General features: G+C 65.7%; 1 protein-coding gene across 1 annotated transcript in view; it reads right to left on the reverse strand.

The window, feature by feature from the left end:
* Positions 1-855: 855 nt before the first annotated feature.
* Positions 856-1584, reverse strand: part of LOC104294798 (WAS/WASL-interacting protein family member 2-like) — a gene marked incomplete at both ends in the record, with an annotated part of 5279 nt that continues 4550 nt past the window's right edge. The window contains 2 exons of the mRNA XM_009894451.1: positions 856-957; positions 1085-1294. Of these exons, the coding sequence (XP_009892753.1) occupies positions 856-957; positions 1085-1294 (312 nt within the window). The remainder of the gene's footprint in view (positions 958-1084; positions 1295-1584) is intronic.

Genomic DNA, 1584 nt, shown 5'->3' on the forward strand with positions numbered 1-1584 from the left:
GAGGAATCGGGTGCCGAACCACCTCCGGTCCCAACAGCATCCACCCCAAGTCCTCGTGCCCGGTTCCCAGGCTGTGGCCGGACGCACGGTCCTGGCCCAACCCAGGATCTGCGACGAGGGAGGAGGAAAGGACCCGTGCAGGTCTGCCAGCAGGGTCACCGAGTCCCGGGGGAGATGCGTAGATGAGGGTGGGCTGGCGGAGAGAGCTGGGCTAGGGGTATCTGCTCGTCCTGGCGCAGCTGGGAAAACCAAAGACGCTGGGAGTTTCTCATGCAGGATCCTGGGGGGCAGGGGATGGGGAGGGTCCGCCTGGGGAAGGGGAAGGAGGTCCGTCTCTCTGCTCAGGAACAAATCGCCTGTGCAGCCTGCTTTCACCTGGGGCTCAGAGCCCCGTCCCGGGACACGCAGGGGCTCTTTACCCCCCCCGGCCCCTGCCCAACTCCAGCTTCAGCCACGGAGCGGGCTGCTGGGCTCCTTTTGTAACTGCTCCAGCACCAAAGGCGCTTAGCGCAGGCAGGAACAAGCCCTGCGGCGTTTCTCTGCGCAGGCTGAGCAGGCAGAAGAGGGGGCAGGTGGGGCAGAACATCCGCACAGCCTGAATCCTCGCCCCCCCCCCCCAAGCACACCAGGCGGCCTTTGGGGCTCTCACCCGTGTGTGTGCCCCAGGGCAACGCTGCTGCACAGAGAAGGACGCGGATCAGGAGCTCATATCAGCCCCCGCACAATCCACCCTGAGCGGGGACAAAAAGGACAGCGGGTGGCTATGGCTGCCCTGCTGTCACCTCCCGCCACCCTCGAGAGCGCAGGAGGGGAGCCAGGCCACACGGGACAGCAGGATACCTCCTCCCTCCTTACCTCTGTTTGTTTTGCTGGGGTAGATTCTCTGGAAGTATTTATATTCTTCTGGGGCTGGGAAGTCTTCGACGGGATGAAAGGAATATTTGGATTCAAAGTCATCTGCAGAGAAGAGGGAAAACCAGGCAGGTCAGGGAGGCTGCTCTGCCCGAGCACGGCTAAAGCCGAGTGGCTCCAGCTCCAGCCCCCCACCCTGCGAGCACAGACCCACACCCGGGGTCCCACTCACCCAGGAATGCTCTGACGGTGGAGATGGAGTCCCGGTGCCCGTTCCGCACCGGTGGAGGTGGCGGTGGTGGCCCGGCCGGCGTCCTCATGGGTGGTGGCGGCGGCTTCCCTCGGCTCGGGGGCTCGGTGGAGCCGTGCAGTCTGTAAGGGGGCGGAGGTGGGGGGGCGTCACGCCCCCCGTTTCGCAGCATCGGTGGAGGGGGCGGTGGGGCTGCAAGAAGAGCTGGGTCAGCGCCGGCACGGCCCACTGCAGCCTGCCAAGGCACGGCATCCCCAGGGCAAACCCTCCCTCCGGCAGCAGGGCCAAGAACATCCTCCGAGGTAGCTTTCCAGGCCAGCTGCTGAGCCAGACCACGCCAGCAGCCAGCACGGCCAGCCCAGGGATGCTCCTACGCGCACCCAGCAGAGTTTTCCTGCTCATTCCTGACATCTGCATTCCTCCTCAGCTGCAGCAGAGGGGACCGGCCAGCCCGCCTTCCACCGCCCTCCCCCCCCACCACC

This window comes from Charadrius vociferus, unplaced genomic scaffold (assembly GCF_000708025.1).
Source record: "Charadrius vociferus isolate BGI_N301 unplaced genomic scaffold, ASM70802v2 scaffold3491, whole genome shotgun sequence".
Lineage (NCBI taxonomy): Eukaryota > Metazoa > Chordata > Aves > Charadriiformes > Charadriidae > Charadrius > Charadrius vociferus.